General features: G+C 41.0%; 1 protein-coding gene across 1 annotated transcript in view; it reads left to right on the top strand.

Moving 5' to 3' along the window:
- DNAH11 (dynein axonemal heavy chain 11) overlaps window positions 1–25,790 on the top strand; it is a 316,107-nt gene that overhangs the window by 206,067 nt on the left and 84,250 nt on the right. The window contains 8 exon segments of the mRNA XM_060157128.1: window positions 42–110; window positions 2,433–2,666; window positions 5,781–5,927; window positions 10,981–11,094; window positions 13,170–13,313; window positions 14,189–14,371; window positions 16,040–16,141; window positions 21,985–22,119. Coding sequence (XP_060013111.1) covers window positions 42–110; window positions 2,433–2,666; window positions 5,781–5,927; window positions 10,981–11,094; window positions 13,170–13,313; window positions 14,189–14,371; window positions 16,040–16,141; window positions 21,985–22,119 — 1,128 coding nt within the window.

Genomic DNA, 25,790 nt, shown 5'->3' on the forward strand with positions numbered 1-25,790 from the left:
TATGTAACACTTAAAGTGTTTGATTTCATTCTGGCCTCCAGGCGTTGGTTTTAATTCAAATTTTGCCGTCATTTTCAACTGCGGGGACATGCTGGGAATTTGCGTGAAGAGTCAGGTGGCCAGGGCACTTGGTGTGGCAGCGATTGCCCCTGCTGGAGAGCCAGGACACCAAGTAGAAGAGGTTTGTTTGTGTTTCTGTGCTTACAGTGAGCCATCACAGAGAGTAGAAATTAAACACTTTTTCTTAATGTGAGGAAAAAACAGTTTCTTCTTTGCATTCGATTATGCATTGGCTTCAGCAGTGTTTTCCAAAGCATCTTAGTGGGGAAACCTTGGATTTATAACCATTGGATACCGGCACTTTGCTTATTTTTATTTTTGCTTTCACCATGATTGGCTGTAAATTGACTACAAATGGGATCAACCGGTTTTCATTAAGGGGCCAAATGTAGCAGGAATGAGGTTCTCCACTCCCAGCTCTAAAAGTGAAAATACAGCATCGCATCCCCATTACTGTAGCCGCACCAGCACAGGCAGCCATCTCCTCCTGGGTCACCCGCCCCACCCCACACTGCCACCCCCCCAAAAGAAAACTGGAGATAAATGAATGGCAGAATAAATAATTTATGCTAATGAAATTACTGCAATTAGTAGTTCTACAATGACCCTTTTAAAAGCCACAGCTGTTAATGTCAGGAAGTGCTGTCACTACTGACCTTATCATAAGAGAAAGTGACAAATTGAGAATGCAGGGAAGACCAGTCATCAAAGAGGTCTGTTCTGGAACGATTAGAGTTTTCTGAAAAACAGTGTGAATTACAACCAGCTGCTCCCTGGCTCTGCAAGTCTCCCATGCTGTGCCATTTTGTTAAGTCCGATAACAATAGTTATTTTGCCCCATTGAGACAAGTTGTCTCTGGCCACTTCTAGCTCTACCGGAAACCACTTCTTCCATCGGGGATTTACAAATGAAACTGTTGTTAAAGAAAGCTTTTCAGGGCAGCCGAGGAGCCTCCTCATAGGATCATGGTTGGGCAGAGGCCAGGTTTTGTTTTGTTTTTCTTTTCTGCAAGGAGGTTGCACTTGGCTGGGGACATATTTATATTTTAGAAATATACATGCTGGCTTTTAGTCTCATTAAAACAACACAGGACAGGCGTAAATTTCTGCCCATGTTTATATTGTAGTCAAGTTCTCTAAAAAATAAAATCCCTAAGGGGATATTTATATGGTGTTGCTAACTTCCTTAGAAATTTATATTCTGAATTCACTATTTGATAATGTACATACGTCTCAGATCTAGTAGAAACAAAGAATATTCAGGATTTGTATCATTCTGTATTTAACTTTTGCTTTAAAAACATTTTCGTTACTAGCACAGTGGATTTTTAATATGCAGAACAGTCCGGTATGTACATATTTTAAACCCAGTCAAGCGTTTTCTGTGAGGTTGGAGAGCCAAGTGTTTAGAAATTGCTTTGGAGCCCGTTCTTCTCTGACAAGAATCGGCCTGTCTCTCCTCGCACCCCAGGTTGTGATATTAATGGCGCAGGTCTGAAACGTTTAACTGCATCACCAGCCACTTGTGTGCAATTTCCCCAAAGCTGTCTAAGCTTTATTGACAACACTTTGGTAAATTATGTGTGACTTTCCTAAGAGTTGGTGTAGCTCATTTAATTCATATTAATTGATTTTTAGGCTCCCGTTGATTAATTGAACCTGGTTCATCTCCTACAGAACGCAATAAATAATCATTAAAATGTGGGAGATGTGACTCCACAAATTAAAAAGGGAACTACTTCAGAAGTCAGAGAGGACAAAATGGAAAGAATGTCTAGTGGGGGGTTCTCCAGTAAGTCTTCAAAGTAGAGTTGCTCAATTTTTTGTTTGTTTCAAATGAGAATACATATAATCATACTATTTTTCTCCCAGGAGCAGTGACTTTTATACCTTATCCTCCAGTTTGTTTCCACATGGGTTCTTATAAAACTGTGTATTTCTCAGTTTAACCTTTTTTTTTTTTTTCAGTGACTGTTGGTTTTCTTTGGCTGACGTTTAGCTTGAAAGCAACACCAAAAATACTTCTCTGAGTACTGTGTCTCAGTTTCTCCATTTTCTCTTGCACACGCTTGATAAAAATCAAGTCGTGAAAAGCAGTGCTTGTGTTCCATCTTGGCTTTTGGTTTTGGTATGTGGAGCACATATAAATCCTTTGGCCTACTTGGCAAGAGGAGGTTACTAAGCTGGAAGGTTTCTTGTCATCTCTCCAATCCCGTAGACATCTCTGAAAGACTAAGTTTTCCTAGAAACTAAGCTGTTCTGGCTTTTAGAAAATAAATACTGCATAATTTTGCTGATTTTTCCTTTTATAAATTTGCATTTTTGTTTTCATTTGAGAGAATTTCATGTGAATTGCCATGTGTATGTTTCAGCCCCTGGATAAAGATTCTATTAGCCTCTTCATGGCACACGTTCACACTAGCGTAAACGAAATGAGTACCAGGTATTACCAGAATGAGAGAAGACACAACTATACCACCCCAAAGAGTTTTCTGGAACAAATATCACTGTTTAAAAACCTGTTGAAGAAGAAACAAAACGAGATATCCCAGAAGAAAGAGCACTTGGTGAATGGCATCCGGAAGCTACAAACCACAGCCTCTCAGGTATGACCCGGGTATGTTACTACTGAGTGAAATCAACGCTCCTAAAATTAAAAAATACCTTTGCTTTTGAAGCAGCAGTTTAACCTACTTGTATAAGATGCATCGTGCTAAAATTTACAGTTTAATGATATAGAGAACACACAGTTCCTGCTTTCCTAAGGCTGAAAAGGGATCAGCCAGTTACACCATCACAGCTGGTTTGGAGAGAGCCCTTCCGTTGTTGGCCTGACTCCGTGCCGGGCAGTGTCAAGATGTTGAACAGAACAGGCACAGCTGGTTCCCCTCTCCTCTTCCACTGCTTTGATGCTCTGGGCTTATCATCAGGAACTTTGTCACAGGACAATGGAAATCAGATCCCTCTTGGTCTCAGATTCTCAACCCCCAGTGAAGGCAGCGTTTCCTGGCCGATGCTGTGATAAAGGGTGTTGGGATTGGGGTCCCTAAGTATAGCAGTCTTCTCTGGCCTTGGTGTCTGATCTGCTCCTTTTAGCCACTATCTCTCTTAGGTGAGAATATCCAGTGTTGCTTTCATCCTCAACCATAACGCCTCCACTACCTTGAAGGACGGCACCTCTAACCTTCTGGAGTCAATCAGGAGGGAATTTGCATAGGATGTTAATCATGTGTGGGTCTGCACACATATTATCAGATTTTATGGTTAAAAATCAAACAAGTATATGAAGTAGGTGTTCCTACTGAAATTTTACACATGAGACTTCAGGAGTTGAAGGCCACAGAGCCCATGAGTTTTGAGTTGGAGCCCAGATCTATGTAAAGCCCATAGTTCCAAGCTGCCTCTCTGTGACTGGTAAAAGGAATTAGAATGAGAGAAGACAAAGACTTTGGAGATGGGCCAGCCAGGCTCTAGAGCTAGAGGAAAAAAACAATCCTCACTGGTGGCCACCTCAAGGCCAGAAACTCCCAGGGCCTTTTCAGAGTATTTGTCATCAGGTTGTACACCCATATGCTTTTCAAGAAATTGGGCCAGTTTTCCCCCCAAGAGTACTGGTGGCCCATCCATGCCTAGGCTGGAAATGAGACAGAACCTGGTTGGGGGAGTGTATGTTGGTGACTTTCACCCTGAAGGACTCTCTGGCCATGTCCTTCAAGTATGTCTGAAGGCCAAAGCATCACTTGCCTCTTTCCCCCTTCATTTCATACACCAGGAATGGCTCTTCGGTGAAACACTGTGATCTGTGCTGAGCAGTGAGTAGATGGACCACGATTGGGAAAGAGAAACCGGAGTGAGGAGGTTTCCACGACAGTTTCCAAGACTGAGTGTTGCAAAGAATAGTTGCTGGAAAACCCCCAAAGAATATATTCCTATATGTGCATCTTTTCCTTCACTTTCAAAGAATGTCTTTCTTTGCTCTCTCTTTTTATAAATGTTTTATCTTACTCTTTTTGCCTTGTTTCTCTTTCATTTGTCTTCCCTTTCCCTGTCCCTCCAGTTCCATCTCACTTGAATCAAAACCGTTTTCCCTAGTAAAGACTTTTTGCTAGGAGTCCTGTTAAGCTAAAAGTGGAAGAGATCTGTATCCCAGAGCATTTATGTCCCTCTGAAGGATGACCCAAAATGAGCCTGTTGACTTTGCCCCAGGAAATGACAGTGTTGGCTAAAGTGAACTCAATACCGGTGGGGCCTCTGCCACACTGCGAGAGTTTTCTCCCCAAATGACAGAGACTAAAGCACGGGGAGTAGCATCCTGGTTCATCTCAGTGGTGGCAGCATCTCAGTCACAGAGAAGAAGAAGAGAAAGTCTGTGGTTTCCTGACAGTCATCTCAGTTGTGTGTTGTTGAGCTGGGGGTTGGGGAGAGGAAGAAAGAAAGGGGGTGCCTGCCATGTTCACAGCTGTTTGGGGTTTCCTTATTCCCCCTCAGCTATAAACAATAGGCAGAAAGTCTGAGAAGATACACAAGGTCTTGATGGAAGGACTACTGATGAGTTCTTGCCATTAGGTGTTTGTGCATGTGGTTGGAATATCTAATAGCACCTTAAGAGTGTTTAAAATCAATTTATTTTGGAGAGGAAGCATAGTCTCCTATGTGGACAACCAGAAAGCCTGACAGTGTAAGATCAGGTGGTGTGCAGAGCAAGATGTCTTCATCTTGGAGCGTGTGCCCTTGCAGCAGTCCTGCAGAGCTGGATATCCATGCCGTCTGAAATATGTCCAAACCGTAGCGCTGTTCATGAATTGCAGCAAAGCCCTAAACCCCTTCTTTAGCCAGGTAGCCCCTCTGCAGATTTAGCGTAGGTCATAATAGAGAGCCCAAGTGAATTCTCTTCATCCATAAGGCTCGCATCCAGGGCTTGAGTTGCTTTCGATATTTCAGACTTAACAGCTTCCTTAGAGACTGAAATCAGGGCTTGAAATAAGTTTCCTCCTAATCTCTTGGATGATGATTTTGATTGTGGCCTAACATGTGACTAGTTTCACACGGCTAAAAAGAAGAGAGAAGCAAACCACTGTGCAGTGTGACCCTGAGTTCATAAAGAGGCTAAAAAAATCAGTCTTAGCTTAAACTCTAGTAGTACAGGTAGCAGTCACAGTACCAGCTGTGCCTTTTAGGGTAGAGTGTAAATAACCCATGTTGGCGGGGAGGTTACAGGCATCCTTGGATATAGAAGTGGAGTGTGGTTCCACAAGATGAAATTCCTGAAGTGTTTTTAGCAATGGAGTCAAAATAAATGGTTGTGATTGTTTTTTTGTGATTTAAAACCCCCCCCCACACACAAACTGTAATATTTATACCCCACAGGGGGCATGAATGACACATGCTCGGGTGACATGTGCTCAGGTGGGGACAGCTGGTGGTGCTTCCCTGAGCTGAGAAGATAAATGTCTGGTTGGCGCTGACATTAAGTTAATGACTTTTTCCGCAAAACCATTCGAAAACATTATTCTGTTGATTCCTGTGTTTAAAAAGAAATGCATTTTTTTTTAAAACACAGGGGCTGCATTTTTTTCACAGGAATTAAAGTCAAATCAGGGTAGAAGAAGAACCAAGATAGAAATTGCTAGGCACCCCTGAATTCACTTAAAAAAATAAGCTATATCTGATGTTTGTTGTTATTGACACAGGTTTCTTCAAAGTCATGACTTTTCCTTTAGGTAGGGGATCTGAAAGCCAGACTTGCCTCTCAAGAAGCTGAGTTACAACTGAGAAATCACGATGCTGAAGCTCTGATCACGAAGATCGGGCTTCAGACGGAGAAAGTGAGCCGGGAAAAGGCCATCGCGGATACCGAAGAGAGAAAGGTCAGGCTCATTCCACCATTTAGAGTACAGAGCTATATTTAGCACAAAATAAACCTTTGTAGGTGAACAGTTTTGAACAACTTCCTCTCCAGGGAGCGTAAAATCTAAAGAATTATTACAGTTACACATGTAACAGCATTTCACACCGTGATTACCACTTGACCTTTCTTTACATTATGCATTTTCCCAACCTTTTAGCTCTTTTAATGATATGAAAGAACAATAAATACTGAGCTCATTCAAGCATATAATGGATGTGGATCTTGAACATCAGGCCTATTTGTAATACAGTAAAGGTCAGGAAGTCACCTCCGGAGGTTTCTAAAGCTTTTCAGTTTTTAGGCAAATTGAACAACTCAATTGTTAACAAAGCCCATTCCGTCACTTTGCAAGACGGTTTTCGAATTTTGCATTTTAATAACACAACGTGAGTTTATTATTATATCCTAAGCTAAATTTGTTCTTTTTCAGTCAGTGGAGGCCCTGGCATTCTGTATGATGTTTTATTGTTGGAAACAATTACTTTTAAGATTATATAGCTTCTGCTTTCTTTGTACTTGGGTTTCCAGTAATTCTGAAATAAATATGTTATATTGTCATCTTCTCTTACCAAAACTTCAGCTCCAAGTAGAAGGTATTTTATTTTTGTGTATCTCACTTCCCAAAAGAACTATAGCAAACAGAATGATTACTAAATATTTGTTTAAAAATTGAATGACTGTATATGTGCAAGGTCAGCTATCTTATTTTAGACAAAAGATTATAATCAGGGCTTAGTTAATTAAAAAATGTAAATTATGAGTCGCATAGCCTGGGAATCAGCAGCCATTATGCTATTATTCTGCATTAACGATATGAGAAAATATCTGTGTTTTACCAGTGATGTTGCCGTTCATTAATAGGCAGTTGAGTTGTTTTCCTTTTGTTGTAACGTGTATTGAGCATGTTTGCCTTTAACTTGCACAGCTAAAGACTTTAAAAGCATAGTGAAAGTCAAAATGCTAAATTAATGATTTTTTTTTAAACTTATTTTTGAAGCTAAAGATAAGGCATGTTTGGCATGGCCGAGAGGCATGTGATTCATAATTCTGGTAATAAATATTTCCATTGAGTTTCAGGTAAATGGAAGATATCCTTAAAAGTATATTTTTATCTTAAGTAATTAGGTCTCACACATGGTGTGATTATCATAAGCTAATTCCACCCGGGGGATGTTTTTCAGGCATTACACAAATTTGTGATACTCCAATAATTACTATATCATAACCCATCTCTACAGATCTTAAAACATGACAAGTACTCTGGAGGACTTTTCACATTTTTGCATGTGACTTTCTAAGTCAAAATTATCCTCACAAACGGGGAATAATGTTTTAGCAAATTAGAACTCATCTGACAGGTTGTTTCGTGAAGTTCTCCAAACATGGAAAGGACACATAGTATTTTGTATATCTAATCCGTACCAAGAAATAAAAATAATACTTAAAATTATTTTCATTTTATCCATGAGGCTTAATTTAGTTATAAATAACAAATATTGTCTGAGCACCTATTTTTTTGCCTGGCACTTTTCTAGGTTCTTGAGGATATATGTATATGATATGCAAGGTGCCGCACGTAGCTTACATTGTAATGGGAAAGACAGGAGACAAGTGACATGTTGATAGACAAGGTATTTTGGGTTAGCGATAAGGCTATGATGAAAGTCAAGTGATGTTATGGTAGAAAGAACTCTTTTAAGTTGGTGGTCATGGAAGGAGAATCTATTTGTAATTAAACTATGTAGAGTCAAGGAATTAATCAAGACCAAGTATGTGCTATGGGCTCACATTGGTCATATGTTCATCAATGTGCTAGATTCTATGTGGTTATTAAAAAAGGGTGTATATGGTCTCCGTGATTCTATGAAATTGGGGTCTCAAGATTTAATACTTAAGAAGTAATTAAAAAATAACAAAAGTATGTTGCCACATTTGATATGGCTAAACAGATACTGGGGTTTAGAGGCTGTCTTGCTGTGCATCTTGACAACCCATGTAGAGAAGCTGGTTGAAATTGTTGCTTCAAGTTTATAAAATCATCGAGGACTGTTCAAATCATGGGCATCGCCAGCAGTGACCTCAGGTAACAGAAGCACCATTAAGCTTGTGAAAATTAGATCTTCCATCTTTGTTTCACTTATCAGCTCCAAATTCTAAGGATCCTCTGATCCCTTTCAAACTGCTTTCTTTGTTGAATAGTAATCCTCATGAGTGAAAGTGCCTTCCAAATTGCAGAGCTCATATAATCTCTTCAAAAGGTGGACATCCGCCCTGATTTTGAATGATCTTCAGTTTTTTAATGTTTCTTTTCTAAAGATGGGTGGGGCTGAATTTTAGGACCATCAGGAATTTCTTAAAGACAGGTGAGAGCCATGTACTTGTTAGCTAAGGCTGCCATAACAAAATATCAGGGACTGGGAGGGTTAAACAACAGAAATTTATTTTCTCAGTGCTCTGGAGTCTGGAAGTCCAAGGTCAGGGTGTTGGCAGATTTGGTTTCTCCAGAGGCCTCTCTGTCTCTCTGAGCTTGCAGACAGCCACCTTCTCTCTGTATCCTCATATGCCCTTCCCTCTGTGCACACACCCCTGCCAACTCTTGTGTGTAACCAGATTTCCTCCTCTTATAAGGACATTAGTCAGATTAGATTAAGCCCCGCCCTAACAGGCTTGTTTTAATTTAATCATCTCTTTAAAGGCCCTCTCTGTAAATACAATCACATTCAGAGGTCCTGGGGTTAAGGCTTCAACCTGAGAATTTTGAATGGACACAGTTCAGCCCAAAACAAGCAGTTATTGTGAGTTTATCCTCTTGTGACCGCCACTAAATTTCATGAACCATCTGCAAGGAGCTTTTGACTAGCAGAGGGCAGAAAAATTCTGGTGTACCCAAGAATGGGACAGTCTCCAAATCTGCTTTAACGCACGATGGTAGAGGGAAAGCACATACTCTAAGCCATCTGTGTAGCTCTTCCACCTTCTCCAGGTTGGGCCTCACTAACCAGTCCACAGGAACCTTGTTTGGGGTGGGAGAGGGCAGAGGAAATTGCACAGTGAGGCTTCCCAAGTCCCTGAGATACAAAGCATTTTCACAACTCTAGTGTAGTTGCACTTAGGGTGAGAGGGATTGGGAATAAGAAATAAGTTGACCAACCTAGAGTTTTTTTTTTTTTTTTCCCGGTACGCAGGCCGCTCACTGCTGTGGCCTCTCTCGTCGCGGAGCACAGGCTCCGGATGCGCAGGCTCAGCGGCCATGGCTCACGGGCCCAGCTGCTCCGCGCATGTGGGATCTTCGGGGACTGGGGCACGAACCCGTGTCCCCTGCATCGGCAGGTGGACTCTCAACCACTGCGCCACCAGGGAAGCCCCTAGAGTATTTTTTTCATTTGCATTTGTGGGATTTTAGTTATTAAATGTTCTAAATTGCTCTGTTTATCAAAATTACCCAAAGGAATAATACTCCATTAACAGTAAAGGAGTTAGAGGGAGAAGACTCTATGACCCCAGTCTCATAGAAATAGCATTTAGAAGAAATACTCTCTAGGTATTAAAAAACCATGATCCTGAGTCCAGTTTAAAATGATGTTATTACAAATGGGCACAAACAACATGTGTAGATTTAGTATATCCTTAAGGAAAATAAATAAGCCTGATGTAATAACTCACTCAAATACAGTCTCTGTTTCATCCGTAGCAGTATTCTCCAGCGCATTGAAAATGTATAATAGTATCCTTAGAGTTTTCATGGTCCATTCCTGGCAGCTTTGAGGATTGTGGTTTTAGAGCAGTTCTCTGTAAGCACGCAGAGTTTCCTTACAGGTGTTAACCGTAGCCCGTAAGTATTGGCCGGAGGTCACATATCTACCATGGACCAATTATGTTCATAAAAGGTGCAGTACATAGCAGAATAACGGTTAATCAGGAGAAGGGTAATTTCTGCTAATAAAGCTGTGGTAGACAACAAAATTTGTTGTGAGCAGTGTTTACGTTTATGGGTACAGTTTTAAACCTGTTCAATCCAAACACATCTGAACGAATGCACTTTTGTTCACACTTGATCATTCACAATCCCCATCACGTCAGCAGCCATCCCATATGCTGACTGGATCCTGGTGCCCAGCGCCACAGCTTTGAAAGTCACATTTCTGCTGAGGACAAAGATTTTATTCTTCCTGGACATTCGAGTTCTATCAGTGTTCTAAAGGGAGGAGGATAGAAACCCCAAAGGTTCTCATTTTGGCTTGCTTCGAGTTTACCAACATGGCTTCCCTATATCCATATTATATGTGTTCATGCCAGGGGGCTAATGCAAGACCCTCTTTGGCATGTGAATAGTGTCCCTGGACCCTCAACAGTAGAGCGGACAGCAAACATCACGGTCCCATTGCCAAAGATAGACCTGGGTTGTTGCAGCTGTAGTTTCTTACCAGGTCCTTAGAGAAACCAAGAATTAATCTTCATAAAAATTTTTTCTGTGATTAAGCATGCATGGGATAGAACAATATCTTCTAGCCAGTTGAACAAAAAAGCTTCACATTTATTCTTAAAAATTAATTAACGTGACCTTTAGGTAATGTAAGTGTGAGTAATCAGGTAATGTAGGCAAGCTAAATGTAAGGAAAAATGAGAGAATTTTAGCAAAAATATTTTGTGGTCTAGGTTACTGAGCCAGCTTGGATTTTCACTTGTTCAGGACTTGCTGAAAAAGAAAACTGAAGAACAGAGGAATTGCTTAATCTTGCATTTATTATTAGTGGCACCTTGTAACTAAGGTAGAGCCTGTCTTGGAGCATTTTGATATTTGATTCCATTTGTGTTGTGTGTTTTGTGTGTGTGCAAAGCTTTGTGTATACCCTGTACCTGAAGGGAAGTTAGTCTCTACAACAAATTCCTCCCCTGTTCAAATACAGATGAATTATTGAACAGTGCCTCGGAGGCAGCCTGCATTTTTCAGTAGAGATATCTGAGATGATAATTTGTGTATGTGGGTTTCTGTGTTTTTCCTCTTTGATTAGGTGACAGCTATTCAGACTGAAGTGTCCCAGAAACAGAAGGAGTGTGAGGCCGACTTACTTAAGGCTGAGCCCGCTCTGGTGGCCGCGACAGCTGCTCTCAATACACTCAACAGGGTAAGGATGATTCCTTGGCTCAGGGTTTCCTCAAAATAATATTTGGAGGTTATTAGAGTTTGAATAACTGAACTAAGGGTGAAATTCATGCAACCAAAGAGTTTTGAAAAAGGAAAGAAAGTCCCATTAAATGTTACAGTTGAAACAAATATTTGAGGTCATCATTGTAGTTGACCTTCCTTTCCCATCCGGGAGTTTGTCCTTCTTCACCCCAACAAGCGGTCTCCTTTTGAATACTTCCAGTGCCATGCAGTTTATACTCTTATGAAAGGCAGTTCTATTGTTAGCAATTGGATTCGGCCCAAGTCCAGTGATTCATATTATGTGTTGCTTTAAGAACCAAGTGAGGGATTCTTTACTTCCTCTGGATATAAAAAAATAGTATTAATGAGAGACCCTCAGGAAAAGAGCAACAGGCTGGAATCAAAGACACCTAGGTTTGACCCACACCGTTTTTCCTGGCTTCACGTTATTAGCAAAACCTCACTAGGTATTCGAATTCCCATAAGAGAAAATAATCTGTGATGGTCAGAAGGAGAGATGGAATTATGGGCAATGTCATTCTAAGAGCCTACAGCTGGTCTTGCCCCTGGGTTCTACTAGGCCTCTGGGGTGAATCCTAGGGCATTACTAGGCCTGAGGATCTTAAATTCAGCTTCAAAGAGGGAAAGATCCAGACATTCCCTGCTCTTCAAAGAAATATTCAGTTCATTTCTCTAAGTATTCTTTTGAAGGAGGTAATTTTGACTGTGAACAGCGAATGATTATCTTCATGGATGTTTCTTGTAGTATTACCGTAAAGCTGAACAATTTAAAAGAACATATGTATACCATGATGGAAGATTGATTATTCTGCATTCAAATATCCTGCTGCCATTAAAATCATATTGTTGAATCCTAGCTAGCAACAAAATGTTCATGATGTGTTAAGTGAATAAAGCAGATTATAAAATACGATTTAGTGTAACATTTTTTTACAAGAATATGTTTGTGCATAGGAAAAAATTGGGAAAAAAGAGTAATAGTAACTGATTATTTCTGAGTAATGGAATTCTGTGTTTTCCTCTTAGCACTAGAATGTTTATTTTCTTCTTTGTGCTTTGCACTGGCAACTTTTCCTCTGAAGACATTATTATATACTCAGTCAAAATAAATTAATATTACTTAAATGTAAAGCTCAGTATATTTATAAATGATGAAAGAATCTTGGTTACCCAGCTCTCAGTTAGCATTAGCATATTTTACGTTTTTGCTTTTGCTCCTATTTTCACACCCTTTCTGTTCTTTGCAGTCATTTCCCAAATAAATAGCCAGTTTATGGTAATGGAGGAGAATCAGGTTCAACATTTGATAAGGCTTTATAAGCAAGAGTGTATAATACAGCTCAGGAAATTTCACAGGAAATCCTTTTTAAAAAAACATGTATCATGAACCTACATATACTTCTTATAGATACTAATTCTTGCTCCAAAGTATTTGTCCTGATACTGGTGGTTTATCCCATGAATACCATCTGTTGAGTAAATCAAGATTCTGACCTGTGGAGGTTAAGGAGGAACGCAGAAAGGAGGTTCAGCCTATGCGGGCATCTTCCCAGTTGACAGTCATTATAGTGTAATAGAAGATGTTTTTTGTGCATGTAAAGCAGAAAAACAAAACTAAGAGACTCTGAACTAAGGGACTCTGTTTCTGGGAGGGCCTGGTTAAAAGGCAAATATATTCCATAGGTGGGATAGACCCATAAATACCTTAAAACCTATATGTTTATGAAATTCCCTGGACTCAGTGTGCAAGGCTCTGCAGGACTGGTAGGTCAGGCAGATAAATTTACTTGGAAGCCAGAAAGGGCAGTGATGTTTCCGAAGTACCAGAAAAGCGCCCAGCAAGAACTGAACCTCCTGGAGTTCCACGGTGGTGGGACCCCCGGGTGGGCGGCAACAACTGCCCAACCGAGACTGGTGTGGAAAGGAGAGGGTGGAAAAGACCATCCACTGAAGACCAGCTTGATGACCTAACAGCTGGTCTTGAGAAACCAGACCTCTCCTGGTCTTGAGAGTGTGTGTGCTTTTTTTCAGGTCAATCTCACTGAGCTGAAAGCCTTTCCCAACCCTCCAAATGCAGTTACCAACGTTACTGCAGCCGTGATGGTCCTTCTGGCTCCCCGGGGCAGAGTGCCAAAAGACCGGAGTTGGAAGGCAGCTAAAGTCTTCATGGGAAAGGTATCAGGCAGCCCGGCAACATGAAAATCCCGACAATTTCTCTGTTCAGTTCTGTGGTTATACTTGACAGCAGGGGTGGGGGAAGGATGGACTGGGACTTTGGGATTAGCAGATAAGAACTATTATATATATAGATTGGATAAACAACAAAGTCCTACTGTATAGCACAGGGAACTATATTCCATGTCCTGTGATTAAGCAAAATGGAAAAGAATACGAAAAGAATGTATATATACATATAACTGAGTCACTTTGCTGTTCAGCAGAAATTAACACAACATTGTAAATCAACTATACTTCAAAAAAATAAATTTTTGAAAAAACACAATTTGAGGAGAAAGAGGAAAGCTATAAAATTCCCAACTGCTAAAAAAAAAAAATCATCTTCATATTTGCTAAGTGTAATCTGCTGTATGTTCTCTAGACTTAGAATTTCTGTTTGCCAAGTTGGAGATTAGCGTAGGGTTGTAGCACACCTAAGTCAACACCAGCAGCCGTTGGAAGGGTGCTAATTATTTTCAAAATTATTAAAGCAGTTAAGTGTAGGAGGGAGAAAATTACATGGATGTCTTATGCTGGAAAAATGTTACTAATGTACACGAAGGTGAAGCAAAGGGATTTTGGGGTATGTGTTTTTCTTTTTCTTTTCTTCAAAATGTGAATGCTTCCTGTGCAGGGACTGAATATTTTACCCTGGGATAGAAGGGATTTTAAAAGTGTCCATTGCTAATTCTAACTTTATACTCTAAACACTGAAAAAGTCAAACCAATTTTGCCTTTGTAATGTGAGTCCTAAAAGCTGATTTTAACTTTTGATCTTGGAATTTTCTCTGCCACCCAAATGGCTCATTGCAATAAGTCTTTCTGCCTTACAGGTGGATGATTTTTTGCAAGCGTTAATTAACTATGACAAAGAGCACATTCCAGAGAACTGTCTAAAAGTGGTGAATGAACAGTATTTGAAAGACCCGGAGTTCAACCCAAACCTGATTCGGACCAAATCTTCTGCAGCAGCTGGTCTCTGTGCCTGGGTCATCAACATCATTAAGTTCTATGAGGTATATCAGTTGTGATCAGATGGTTTACAGGTGTTATTCAGGAAGGGCCATACATATATTAATTTCTAGGCCAGCAAAAAATGTAAAATAATTTAACATTATCTGAATAAGATAAAGTTCTAAGAATGAGACATGAAAGTGTCAGATTAAACAGAATTCTCTACAGGAGGATATTTGAAATGTTGGAAACTATCTTTTTTTAGGGTAGAGTGAGTAGCTTTTTTTTTTACTTAACTAATTGATTTATTTTATTTTTGGCTGTGTTGGATCTTTGTTGCTGCATGCAGGCTGTCTCTAGTTGCGGTGAGAGGGGCTACTGTTCGTTGCGGTGCATGGGCTTCTCATTGCGGTGGCTTCTCTTGCTGTGGAGCACGGGCTCTAGGCCCGCGGACTTCAGTAGTTGTGGCACGCGGGCTCAGTAACCGTGGCTCGTGGGCTCTAGAGCGCAGGCTCAGTAGTTGCGGCCCACGGGCTTAGTTGCTCCATGGCATTTGGGATCTTCCTGGACCAGGGTTCAACCCCATGTGCCCTGCCTTGGCAGGCAGATTCTTAACCATTGCACCACCAGGGAAGCCAGAGTGAGTAGCTTCTTTAGATCAAATAGCAGCAATTAATTTGATTTGATTAGATAAAAGCATGTTGGGTAGATTAATTATATTTATTTATTAATTATATTTATTTATCAAATACTTGTCCGTCAGTTATGTCCCAAGAACTTTGCAAAGGACTAGATGTAAAAAGGGAACAGTACATGGCCCTCCACTGGGAGGAACTGTCTCCTTTTTGTCTTGGAAGGTTGTGTGTTATACCCAAAGATGGAATTGCTGAGGAAATGCCAGTGTCATTCCCAGAATGATTTTCAGAAAATTGGATTATGTCCTTTACACAGGAGACCCACAGGAATAGGACCCTGTCAGTCTCTCCATCTCTTTAGTGGAAGCCTGTATCAGGCAAGACTGCAGACAGATCACAGCTGATGGGCAGCCTCTCCCCATAATAACACACCTGACCGCTGTGCTGGCCTCACATCCTAGGTGAAAAGATGAGCCCAGAGCTAGACCGTGGCTGTATTCTGTGTCATTTTGCTATAAAATAGGAAGTAAAATTTAATTTCCTTTCTCTCTCCCCAACAGGAGAATAATTGATCCACTCAAATGCTTAAACCACTCATTCAAATAACATTTAAGGTGGCCAGGAACTTAGAAAAGAAAGTGTGGTTGATACTGGGTGAGGACATCTCCCACATTCCTTTCTGGGTTCAGAGAATTTCTCTACACAGCTTTTCTGCCTTAAAGGCTAGACCTGATCCCACCTTCAGCTGTAGTTCCTATACACTACAATTTCTGATGATATGAGGATTATCTCCAAATTTTATGAAAAACTAATTTTAGTATCTTAATGGTATTTGACGTGTATAGCATTTTATGCAAGTGCTTGTAACTCTGATGTCCAGAATAAATGAATAAACAGTAGAAAGCTTAGAGGACTTGGTAGGCTGGGTGGGTTTTTGTTCTGCCATTAGGTAGTACCATGGCTAAGAATAAACACCAAATTTCTAGGTCACATAGAGATTTTAATTGTAAAGCTTCCAGCAAACGTAAGACTGAATGATTACTTGTCTTTGCCATCTTTATTACCTCATGAAATAACCTCCACGTGGCTTTTCAGGTCTACTGTGATGTGGAGCCCAGACGGCAAGCGTTAGCCCAAGCAAACTTAGAACTGGCTGCAGCTACTGAAAAACTAGAGGCTATCAGGAAAAAGCTGGCGGTAAGTGCAGACTCTAACGCTGAAGAAGTTCCCAATACATGGAACCCCTCCCCGCCTTAGGATCCCACTTTCAGAGAGGACCACCTCGGAGACCTACCAAACAGGAAGGAATTTGACCTTTCATGGATGTATTCCTTTATATTCTCCTTCAGTACATATTCCGTATCTGCTGTATGCTGGACACTGAGCTGGAAAAGTGGGAACTTTGATGGTTTCTGCACTTAAGAAACTTTGCAAGCGTTAATTAACTATGTAGCATTAATAAACTTTGCAAGCGTTAATTAACTATGTATTAATTAAGTAGAAAGAGTGTAGCCCACAGTGATTAGAAAGCAAGGATTCTGGAACCAAAGTGCCTGGGTTTATATCCAGGCTCCAGTATTTACTGTTTTGCCCTGCACGAGTTAGTTAACCTCTCTGAGCCTCTTTTTTCTCAACTGTGAAGGAGGTATTATAATAGCATCCACTTCTTAGGATCGTGAGGATAAAATGACAGTAGTTCATATTGAGAATTTAGTAATCAATATGAATTCATATTGAGAATTTAGTAATCAATATGAATTCATATTGAGAATTTCGCATGGTGCCTGGCATATAGTAAGTGCTTAGAAAACACTAACTACAAAGATTATCACCATGGCTGTTTTTACAAATATATAACCAGTCATTGTAGTCCAGTGTTATAAGTATATATGTGACTATATCTAAAGTGCAGTAGGAGTGCTAGAAAAGAGCCCAGAGAAATTAGAGAAAGTTTTATAATGAAGGTGTACTTGACAGGAGCTGTGAAAATTACTTGCAAGTCACCAGGATAACTAGGTCAGGACAGGTATTCCTGGTAAAGAATGAAAAAAAGAGGGAAGAAGCAGTTGGTAGACTTGAAGAGTCCTAGTAGGCCAGATGCCGAAGGTGGGGGTTTGGGGGAAGGTTAGGAATAGCAGGAAGTAATGGTGAGCAAAAGCAAAAGGTGAGCAAAAGCCTTCTCTGCCTTTCGTGCTGCAGAATTTAAATTTCATCTGACCTGTAGTATTGGGCGTTGGAAAGATCTTAGTACGTTAATGACTCACTTTTCATCGACTGAATGGAAGCTGGAGGGAGGGGGTCTAGCTGCAGAAAGACAAACTAGAAGCACTGCAGTGGGTCCTGTTAGGGCCTCAGCTAAGGCAGGAGCAGCCACAGTGGAGACGGCGAGATAGATTCAAGGCTGCTGACAGGATAGAGAGGGAGGGGGAGGCGTACAGAATAGAGATGATGAGTTAGAGGTGCCTGACAAGGTAGCATGCAGTAATGCAGTCAGAGCGATGAGGCTGTGTAACCCTGGCAACTTAGGGAAATCCTCAGAGCTTCAGTTTCTTAACTGTAACATAGTGATAATAACAGCTAACTCTCAAGGTGGGCATTTGTGATTTGGGGCTCCCCAGAATCCAGTCCTACCTACTTTGGGTGATAACAGCCTGGTGTATCTCTGGGGAATTATCTTTCCCCATTGGATACACTCAGGTAGGACTTTGACCAAGGGTACCTTTTCCTGTCACGGCTGATGACTAGGTATGTGGTCCAAGTTTTGCCGATTTGATTCCCCGCCTGCCCCCCACCCCCGGCTCTAGAATTTGAATCATCAGCCAAAGAATAAAACTGAAAACAGAGTTCATGCATTGTAGAGACAGTGTCCAGTTGAAACTTTCCAAGAGTTGCTATTCCCAAGTCTCCCTGGAGCTCCGGGAGCCTATGTGTAGTTCTTTGCCTTTCGCTTCCTTGGAGGAGCTCCCCTATTTTGAGGAAGTTCCCTTCAGCCTAAATTAGCTGGAGGTGGTTTCTGTTGCTTCCCACCTATAAATTCTGGTGGATCGAGATGCTATTCCGTGTGCTGTACACAGTCGATGCTTCATAAATGTTCGTTCCCACTCTCTTTGTGTAGAAAACCCAAGTGAAGATGTTCGGGGTCAGAACTAGGGTTTGAAAGAGAAGCCTGGCTCAGCAACATAGATTTGGGAGTGGCTGGCGTGAAGATCATGTGTGTAGAGAGGTTGTCCAATGGGAGTGCGAAGAATAAGGAGCAGTGGGAGCTGAGGGCAGACCTGAAGGAGGATGCTCCCATCTTGGAGGAAATCCTGCCATGGGTCTCTGAGCAGGTGAACTCCGCCATCACTGCACCTGGGCTCCGGTGCTCACAGTGGCCACGCAGCCAAGCCCAGCTTCTTATAGAACAGGACTTGAACTTGGCCTGATTATGTCTGGGGCCACTACTGTCAACAACGACGACAGCTGATTTAGACAAATTTAGGAAAAACATATTAATTTTATTAAATTTAGCTTCATTCATTGGTCAAAGCTCTCACTGTTAACTTGACTAAGACCTTTAGAAAAATGTTGTCATCTATTATTAATGGCTTTGTGTAAATATTAGAAGCAAGTTAATGTTCATGGAAAAGTGATGAGAATGCTCATGTGTGATTCTAAAGTTAAGACTTTCTGTGGTTGTGGAACTAGTCATCTTTTGGACACAGCCGGCAATGAGCTGAAAAGAACTGCTCACCTCAGTTGGTTTCAAAGACCAACGGTAGAAGCAGAGGTTCTTATATTAATAAGCTGCAAAACTAAGTTTGCAGACACAGAGAAAAGAAGACAGAGTAACAATAGCAATGTCTTTATGTAGATTGGTCCCTTCCATCCCCCTTCCAAGAATGGATTTCCAGAGAGTAGTTATTAATGCAACAGAATCTCTGGCTGCATTTCCCTCCAACATTCAGTTAGATGGTAGTAATGTGTCAGTGTTCATGTCCTGGTTGTTGTTTTTTGTTTTTCTTTAATTTATTTATTTACTTATGGCTGTGTTGGGTCTTCGTTTCTGTGCGAGGGCTTTCTCTAGTTGTGGCAAGCGGGGGCCACTCTTCATCGCGGTGCACGGGCCTCTCACTATTGTGGCCTCTCTTGTTGTGGAGCACGGCTCCAGACGCGCAGGCTCAGTAGTTGTGGCTTACGGGCCCAGTTGCTCCGCGGCATGTGGAATCTTCCCAGACCAGGGCTCGAACCCGTGTCCCCTGCACAGGCAGGCAGATTCTGAACCACTGCGCCACCAGGGAAGCCCCCATGTCCTGGTTTTGATGGTTATATTGTGGTTGTATAGGAGAATGCCCTTTGTAGGAAATACACTACACCCTGAAGTAAAAAAAAAAAAAAAAGTCTCTATGAAGACTGGTCATGCCAAAGTCAACGACAAACTCTGCATAGATCCTTTCTGTTGGTACACAGTCAAATCAAGGTTTGAGCCCAGGTGAAATGATGTTTTTTGCTAGCTTTGCTTTCATCTCCTTCAGCCTCTCTTTTTTCCTCCCTCATGGGCTTTCCCTCCTTCTTGTCTTATGCCTGCTGTTGCCATCTCACCTAGAAAAGCAGGGCTGTGTCTCTCAGCACTTATGCTGTGATGGAAATGCATTTGTTAACCAGTATTAGTCTCTTTGTTTTTGTTCTTTCAAGTCTTTATCTCTAGTTTCAGACTAAAAGATGGCCTCATATTGAAGGTTGAGTAGAAAAAAACAAACTGCTGAGCTGGAGGGGAAAAAAGGCCATCTTGTCTTTCAAACATACGAATGGCCATGAAAAAGTCCAAATTCGGTCTCTTTAGGGTAGTGTTTCTTAAAGTGTGTTCTCTCGACCAGTAGCAGCATCAGTGTTGCCTGGGAACTTGTTAGATATACAGACTCTCAGACCCACCTCAGACACACTGAATGAGGAACTCAGGCAGGGAGGCCAGGAATCTGGGTTTGATCAAACCCTCCAGGTGGTTCTGATGCACACTTAAGTTGGAGAACACTGGTTTTTAGGGTGTCTGGTGGGCTTAGGTGTTCGGGCTAAGCCCCTCCTTCCTCACTCCATTTACTTCTAGAACCTGAAACACCAGGGCCTGTCAGGAACTGTGAAGGGACCAAGTTTTTACCCTACTCACAGGCTGCCAGGTTACCTGCCACAGTTTCATAGATGCCGGTAGAAGACGTGAGACACGGGATGCGTGGGTCAGAGAGCAGAGGACTTCGTTACCCACAGCACGGCAAGCAGCATGAGCCTCGTGCGTGCCTCAGCTCCCTTGTCTGCCGTTTCCCGTGGGAGTGACGCACAGTGGACCAGCTGAGGCTGTTCACAGTGGGTTTGTGTCACAGCTGAGAAATCCCAAGCTTAGAAAATGCCCCATATAAAGAAGGCAGCGAGTAAAGCTGCCCAACCTTTGCCCCACAGGGAAACATCTCTTTAGTGTTCTGGTCAGGAAGCAAATCTGTCCTCTGCCCCTGAAAGAAACACTGTCTCTATTTCCTAAGCCTATTTGCTGTGCAAACATCTTGCAGAAGATAGTCCAGAACAAGAGCTGTCAATGCCTCTTCACAAGAGGCAGAGAAACAAGTGCGAGAGCCTGTGGTCTCCCAAGACCCAGCTCCCCTTCCCAACTTTACGAAAGGAACCAGTATAAGAGTTTATACCTTAGTTCTATGTATATTTAGGTCAACCCTATGAATCGGGTAACATTATTGTTTCCATTTTTTAGATGATGAAAGTGAGGCATGGAGAGCTTAAGTAGACAGCCCACCTTGAGGCTGCTTAGCTGATAGCAGAGTCCAAATACGAACTTGGGTGTCTGATACCAGAGTTTACATGAGCTTCTGTGTTTTATAAAACCACAAGTACTTTCAATCACCTAAAATATACCTCCAGGTATTATTCATTTTTATCTGACTTCTAACCGTTAATGTGTAATATCTCCTCCCATTTCTCATAAATTTGACCTATTTCGGCTGTACACCTTAAATATGATGCACACTTTTTTCTTTTTTTAATTAATGATATAAATTAAATAATGTAATAATTGGGTCATTGACAAATAGCGGCAGTCTCTAAATTATAAATATGGTACGTACTACAAGTTTACTTATTAAAGTCTCTTGGAACTTTGCATGTATTTACAAAAACAATGTTATAAATCTTCCTTAGGGTTGTTAGAACTTGCAGGTAGCAAGATGATATAGTAAGGAGTCTCCTAAGTACTTGATATCTTAGTCAAGGCTTTTTTGGCTATACATAATAGAAACCCACATAGCAAACCTTAAGGCAAAAAGGAGACCAGGATGACTCATGGAACTCTGAGGTAAAAAAGTGTATGACTAGGTCTCAGGAGGCATGAGATCCAGTAAATGGGAAGCTGCCGGGAACGTGTTTAGGGCTGTGTGACTTCTCACTGTGCTAGCTTTTCATTCTTTCTTGTTCTCAGGAATGGTTTCCCCTGCTTTCCCATGGCCCTGGTGGAAGATGGTCATTCTCTAAATGAAGCCCTCCAAAACGTACACATCTTCCTGGGTCTTACGATGCTAAAGACAGTGACATACCTCTGAGTTTCAGTCCCAAGTTTCCAGAAGAGAAAATCTGGTTGGCCAAGCCAGGTCAGGTTGCTGAGGTCTAAAGGGGCTCTTTGTCGCCTGAGTTATAGACCACTGAGAAGTGGAAAGAGAGTCAGTAGGTGGAGACCCAGAAGATGCCCGTCATCCCTAACAAAGATGGAGGGTGAGGTGTAGGCACAAGAGAGGGGACAGGGCACGCAGGGTGTGCTTGAGTCAGCAGGGCACATCCACTCACCCTGGTCGCTGTCTACACTCTGCCCAGTACAGGAGGAAGGCGAGAAAACTGCCTGGTAGCCCTGATACATTTCTTCCCTAATGTGTGTGCTCTCAGGGGCAAAGATCAAAGGAGGGAAAGAGGCTCATTTCATTTACCTTCAGGTCGTAGGTGTTTCAAGACGATTGTAATGTTTGCACTTTATCTACAAATAGCTCACGAGTTAATTTTGACTCTTGTTGTAGGATTTGGATCGAAATCTGAGCAGACTCACAGCTTCATTTGAAAAAGCAATAGCCAAGAAAGTCCGGTGTCAAGAAGAGGTGAACCAAACCAACAAAACTATCGAACTGGCTAACAGACTTGTCAAGGAACTTGAGGCAAGTTATCCTTTTCTTCCAAAATTCTAACTGAAATATTCAGAATCAGCTTTGGGGGATTTTATCTTTATTTGTGGTCAATAAGGACTAACTAAACATGGAATCAACAACAAAGGGGAATAATCATCATTCACACGGTAGTTCTAGCTTACCGAAAGGAATAAGTGATGGATTCTGTGTGTTTTTCAGTGTATAGCCATGGACTCAGTGGTTTTCCTAAGATCTGTTATAAACTCAGGGCAGCTGTTAGATAACAGAGGTCTGAATCTTTTAGTACACATTTGCAATTGAGTTCTACCAATGAAACATTACCTCAAGCTAAGCCTGCTTGGTTTATTGGTTTTCTCTGACATCTTTTTACAGGTGACTGATACGCTAATGTTAATAGTTATTCCATTAAATAAAGATTTTTAAAATCTCATTAACTTTCTCCACTTTGAACATGAGTGGTAGAAAAACATATGGCCCTTGACATCAGTAAGTCACAGATCTTTTTGCTCTCCCATGTCTAATATATTCAGACAGTGGAATAGTATTTGACCATAAAAAGGATTGAATTACTGATACATGCTGCAAAGTGGACTAACCTTGAAATATCATGCTCAGTAAAAGAAGGCAGACACAAAAGGCCACATGTTTTATGATTCCATGTATAGTAAATGGCCAGAATAGGTAAATCTATAGAGACAGAAAGTAGATTGGTGGTTGCCAGGGGTTGGACGAGGGGGCAGGAGGTTGGGAGTGACTGCTAATGGGAATAGAGTTTCTCTATTGTGTGAGGGAAACATTCTAAAATTACTAGGAATGATGGCACGGATCTGTGAATATATTAAAAACCACGCAGTTGAATACTTGAAAGGATGAATTTCATGATATGTGACTTAAATCTCAATAAAACTGTTATTTTTCATTTAAGTGCTACCTAAAAATATGGAACTGCACTATTAGAAATGCATTTACTAGTATTTTGTTGAGGATCTATGTTCATCAGTGATATTGGCCTGTAGTTTTCTTTCTTTGTGACATCTTTCTCTGGTTTTGGTATCAGGGTGATGGTGGCCTCATAGAATGAGTTGGGGAGTGTTCCTCGCTCTGCTATATTTTGGAAGAGTTTGAGAAGGATAGGTGTTAGCTCTTCTCTAAATGTTTGATAGAAGTCGCCTGTGAAGCCATCTGGTCCTGGACTTTTGTTTATTGGAAGATTTTTAATCACAGTCTCAATTTCAGTGCTTGGTCTGTTTATATTTTCTTTTTCTTCCTGGTTCAGTCTTGGAAGTTTGTGCTTTTCTAAGAATTTGTCCATTTCTTCCAGGTTGTCCATTTTATTGGCATAGAGTTGCTTGTAGTAATCTCTCCTGATCCTTTGTACTTCTGCAGTGTCAGTTGTTACTTCTCCTTTTTCATTTCTAATTCTGTTGATTGCAGTCTTCTCCCTTTTTTTCTTGATGAGTCTGGCTAATGGTTTAACAATTTTGTTTATCTTCTCAAAGAACCAGCTTTTAGTTTTATTGATCTTTGCTATCGTTTCCTTCATTTCTTTTTCATTTATTTCTGATCTGATCTTCATGATTTCTTTCCTCCTGCTAACTTTGGGAGATTTTTTGTTCTTCTTTCTCTAATTGCTTTAGGTGTAAGGTTAGGTTGTTTATTTGAGATGTTTCTTGTCTCTTGAGGTAGGATTGTATCGCTATAAACTACCCTCTTAGAATGGCTTTAGCTGCATCCCATAGGTTTTGGGTCATCATGTTTTCATTGCCATTTGTTTCTAGGTAGTTGTTGATTTCCTCTTTGATTTCTTCAGTGATCTCTTGGTTATTTAATAGCGTATTGTTTAGCATCCATGTGTTTGTATTTTTTACAGATTTTTTTTTCCTGTAATTGATATCTAGTCTCATAGCATTGTGGTCAGAAAAGATACTTGATACGATTTCAATTTTCTTAAATTCACCAAGGCTTGATTTGTGATCTGAGATATGATCTATCCTGGAGAATGTTCATGAGCACTTGAGAAGAAAGTGTATTCTGTTGTTTTTGGATGGAATGTCCTATAAATATCAATTAAGTCCATCTTGTTTAATGTATCATTTAAAGCTTGTGTTTCCTTATTGATTTTCACTTTGGATGATCTGTCCATTGGTGAAAGTGGGGTGTTAAAAGTCCCCTACTATGATTGTGTTACTGTCAATTTCCCCTTTTATGCTGGAGAGGGTGTGGAGAAAAGGGAACCCTCTTGCACTGTTGGTGGGAATGTAAATTCATACAGCCACTATGGAGAACAGTATGGAGGTTCCTTAAAAAAATAAAAATAGAACTACCATACGACCCAGCAATCCCACTACTGGGCATATACCCTGAGAAAACCATAATTCAGAAAGAGACGTGTACCACAATGTTCATTGCAGCTCTGTTTACAATAGCCAGGATATGGAAGCAACCTAAGTGTCCAGTGACTGATGACTGGATAAAGAAGATGTGGCACATATATATATAATGGAATATTACTCAGCCATAAAAGGAAATGAAATTGAGTTATTTGTAGTGAGGTGAATGGACCTAGAGTCTGTTATACAGAATGAAGTAAGTCAGAAAGAGAAAAAGAAATACTGTATGCTAACACATATATATGGAATCTAAGAAAAAAAAACAATTAATGGTTCTGAAGAACCTAGGGGCAGGACAGGAATAAAGACGCAGTCGTAGAGAATCGACTTGAGGACGTGGGGAGTGGGAAGGGTAAGCTGGGATGAAGTGAGAGAGTGGAATGTATATATATGCACTACCAAATGTAAAAGAGATAGCTAGTGGGAAGCAGCCACATAGCACAGGGAGATCAGCTCCATGCTTTGTGACCACCTAGAGGGGTGGGATAGGGAGGGTGGGAGGGAGATGCAAGAGGAAGGAGATATGGGGATATATATATATGTATAGCTGATTCACTTTGTTATAAAGCAGAAACTAACACACCCTTGTAAAGCAATTATACTCCAATAAACATGGTAAAAAAATAAAATAAAAATTAAAAAAAAAGAAATGCATTTGGCTGAAGGTGATAGAAAAGTTGATTTACAGTGGCTTAAACAAATGGGAGTTTTTCACATATTAAAAAAATTCCAGAGGTAGACCATTATCAGTGTTGATTCAGGTAATTAGTGATCAGACCCCTAATCTCTGTACAGCCTTCTGCTGCTCCATACTTAGCTTGTGTCCATTCACCCTCACGCATTTTGCAGCCTGGTCACCGATGGATGCTACACCTTTAGATTCAGGCAAGAGAGAAGAATCTGTAGCAGCTGGATTCTTTTCCTTTCATAACAAAAACTGAAGTTTTCCTGGCAACCCCTTAAGCAAACTTAACTAAAGCGCTTAACTTTCTTTAGCCAGAACTAGAGTGACCACACCTAGCTGCAAAGAAGGCAGGGAAACTGAGAAATGGGGCGATCATAATCAGCTTAGCCAGTCACAGTTCATCCCGGGGGGGGGATACATTAACCCTCATTTCAGAATCAGAGTTCTCTTACAAAGAAAGAAGGGATAAATGTAAGGTACAATGGGTGGGGCTGGGTGATAGCCTTATTTCTTATAAATAGAGTAGACTTTTAAAAATCTAATTTAGGGCTTCCCTGGTGGCGCAGTGGTTGAGAGTCCGCCTGCCGACGCAGGGGACGCGGGTT

Source organism: Lagenorhynchus albirostris, chromosome 8, assembly GCF_949774975.1.
Source record: "Lagenorhynchus albirostris chromosome 8, mLagAlb1.1, whole genome shotgun sequence".
In the NCBI taxonomy this organism is placed as follows: Eukaryota; Metazoa; Chordata; class Mammalia; order Artiodactyla; family Delphinidae; genus Lagenorhynchus; species Lagenorhynchus albirostris.